Source organism: Arachis ipaensis, chromosome B01, assembly GCF_000816755.2.
Source record: "Arachis ipaensis cultivar K30076 chromosome B01, Araip1.1, whole genome shotgun sequence".
NCBI classification, from domain to species: domain Eukaryota; kingdom Viridiplantae; phylum Streptophyta; class Magnoliopsida; order Fabales; family Fabaceae; genus Arachis; species Arachis ipaensis.
Window position 1 is genome coordinate 526,185 of NC_029785.2, and position 3,003 is coordinate 529,187.

A 3,003-nucleotide genomic window follows, 5' to 3' on the forward strand; every position below is an offset into this window, starting at 1 on the left:
AAAAGCTTGTGTTTATATCTAATTGAAAAAGATATTACAAGGGCCAAACAATTTTTTTTTTCTAATAATAATAATAATAACAAGAAAACTTAGGTGCAGGAAAGTTTCAACTCTGAAACTGAAATGGTAAATAGTAAAACAATTTTCTAAGAGAATTTTTTAACTATTGCTTTAGAAACATTTACAACCAATTAGATTCTAAATACTACTCTACAATGGCTGATTTATGCTTAATTAGTTAGTTATATGGATTAAATGCCAAAACGAAGACATAGACACAATGATGTATAGCTACTAGATTTTGTGATAAACTAGAAAGGAACATGGATGTTAATATCATTGCATAATTCAAACTTCATGTCAATGATTTCTTTAATCTCAAAATATCTAGTACAAGCTAACACTAAGATTATGCGGTCAGCTCAAACTTTACCAGTAAAATGGCACAACCGTTCGTACCATGTTTGATGAGAACGAAGTGCAAAATTTCCTTGCCAATATTGTTGATATTGATTTTGTGCAGTGATATCAACCTTAACAATTTAAACATTCAATGGATTGCTGTTATATGTAAACTCCGGCTTCGTTGGAAATCGTTAAATAGAAAATTGACAACTTAAATGAAGGAAGATTGCGACAGAAGAATGAACATACCTCATAGTTCGATATCTGCGACTCCAACTAAGAAAGAACCCGGATCATCGGATCCAAGGAGTGGAATATACTCTGATCCTCTCACATGAACACTAAAGCAAGCTACATTAAGAAACATTTGTTAGCAAGATTTTGGGTGAAAGTTGAATACATTAGAAGACCTGAAACATTCTCAAGACAAACTAAAAAGCTCATTATATGAGTAGAGAATGCATAGGTAGAAATCATCATTATCATCATTCATGCACGCATTATAATTAAAGGGCAAGAACAACTCTAGATGTAAATACATTGTAAAAATTAAGAAGATACACTTCTGATAAGCATCAAGTACATGTATGCAGGAATAACATCAAGCACTAAAGGGTTGGCTTAAGAGAACAGAGCACTTTTTTATCATCTAGAGGCTATATCACAAAATTTTCAAAATAAAATAACTTGGCTAAAAAATATTTAAGGGACTTAACTATAAATTTTTAAATCATTGGAACTACAAATGTTTAAAATATAGGTCCCTAAAAAAGGGCAGCCCGGCATACAAGCATACCACCTTAACGTAAAGTCTGAGGAAAGACAGCACCCAAAGAGAATAATGCAGGCAGTCTAACCTGAACCTGATAATTGCATCAGGTGGCTGATTCCACAGCTTAAACTAGTGACTTTGAAGTCACACGGAGACAACTCAACCATTGCTCCAAGGTTTTCTCCAAATTATAGGACCCTAATTGAAAACTTTTATACAATATAAGACTTTATTACAAACTTCTAAATTTTAAGGACCTAACTGAAAATACAATGAAACTATAATAAAATAACCCCAAAAGTAGTTTTTACCTTTTTCTTTCTCCATCAATGGCTATATTACTATCTTCGTGACTCAAGCAAGACTTTAAACTTAAGGCAAAAAAGTTTATAGAATGAAATTTTCAATGTTGCTAACGTTACCATTCTCTATTTTCATGACACTTTGGAGCATTATTTCCATCTTTGTCTTCATATCATGACTATCATCCATATGTGGCACTACAAGCGTAAGCTCCCTGTATATATCACGCGCAAATCTGCATATCTTCTGAGCGAATTCAAGCTCACCATCTGATATCCTACCGATAGCCAGACGCATCAGTTCTCCAGTCAAATCTGCAAGCTGTAAAAAAATGTTCAGCACCTTCAAAAAACAGCGTCGGGGAAAAATCGCAATTTGATTTAAAGCATACTTCATGTTCTATAAAAATCATATAACTGTATTTAAAAAGAAGACATAATTGGTTATATTCATTACAAACAAATCAAGCACTTGTAATAATCTCTTTGAATGGCAACATATTGTTATATGGTGTTAGTGTATGTGTTATATCTACTAATATTCTATTAACAGCATAAATAAGTCACTGACATGGATAATAAATTAAAGGGAAAATATATTTACCCCTAATAGATAGTCAAGGATATTTATTTGTAGAGGCTGAAGTGATGGATCACTAAGTGGTAACAATGTGTTGTTTATCTCGTCAAGCGTCAAAAGTGTTCCATTTTTACAGAAACCGCAGAAAGTAGCTGCTTCAACATACTCTTGTATCTACAAACACCAAAGGCATGTATCAGATGAAAGTATTTTTGTCCTCAACCAATAAAAAAGTTACATTAAGCATACCCCAGGTGAGTATGCTCGTCGTAGCTTCCAAAAATCGGTACCCTGCAATTCTTTGACTAATCGAGACATGTACTGATTTGTCACTGCTGCTAGATCCTTTTCAGCTTTCTGAAGTACTTCCTCTTTATTATACTTACTCATCCTAATTAAGACATTAAAATAAAGTATTGCCAATAATATCAGAAAGATCAACATTACATGAAAGAATAAATCAGTAGCCATCACAAGTAGATTTTGGTTTCACATTTCTTATCATTTTTTTGTTTTAATTAAGATAGAACATTTTCAAACTCACGCTATTCACAGATTTATTAAAGAACAAAGGAAAGCAAAGGATATGTATAAAGTATGAATATGAGGATAATGTGATTATTAAGATAAACTTACTGCTAATAGAAAATAAACTCATTGTAGTACATCCAGGGAACAAAATGAGAGGTTGATTCAGATGACCAATTGAAAGTATATATAATAAAGCATTGGCAAAAATAATCAAAACAAAGGCCGCACAACGATCATGTTTATGTAATTTAGCTGATCCGAGACGGAACTTGAATCAGTTGAAGATCCTAAAATATCTACCCAATCATTCACAAGGCACAAGAGAGAAACAAACAGAGAGAGAAGAATGGAAAAGCGAAAGCTAACCTGTGAACTTGAAATATGACTTTTTTGCTGTTCATTGTTACATCACG

At 32.7% G+C, this 3,003-nt stretch overlaps 1 protein-coding gene across 1 annotated transcript in view; it reads right to left on the minus strand.

The window, feature by feature from the left end:
• Positions 253-3,003, minus strand: part of LOC107630095 (translin-associated protein X) — a gene marked incomplete in the record, with an annotated part of 5,420 nt that continues 2,669 nt past the window's right edge. Inside the window, 6 exon segments of the mRNA XM_016333169.2 lie at positions 253-533; positions 655-756; positions 1,600-1,801; positions 2,084-2,233; positions 2,309-2,450; positions 2,957-3,003. Coding sequence (XP_016188655.1) covers positions 656-756; positions 1,600-1,801; positions 2,084-2,233; positions 2,309-2,450; positions 2,957-3,003 — 642 coding nt within the window.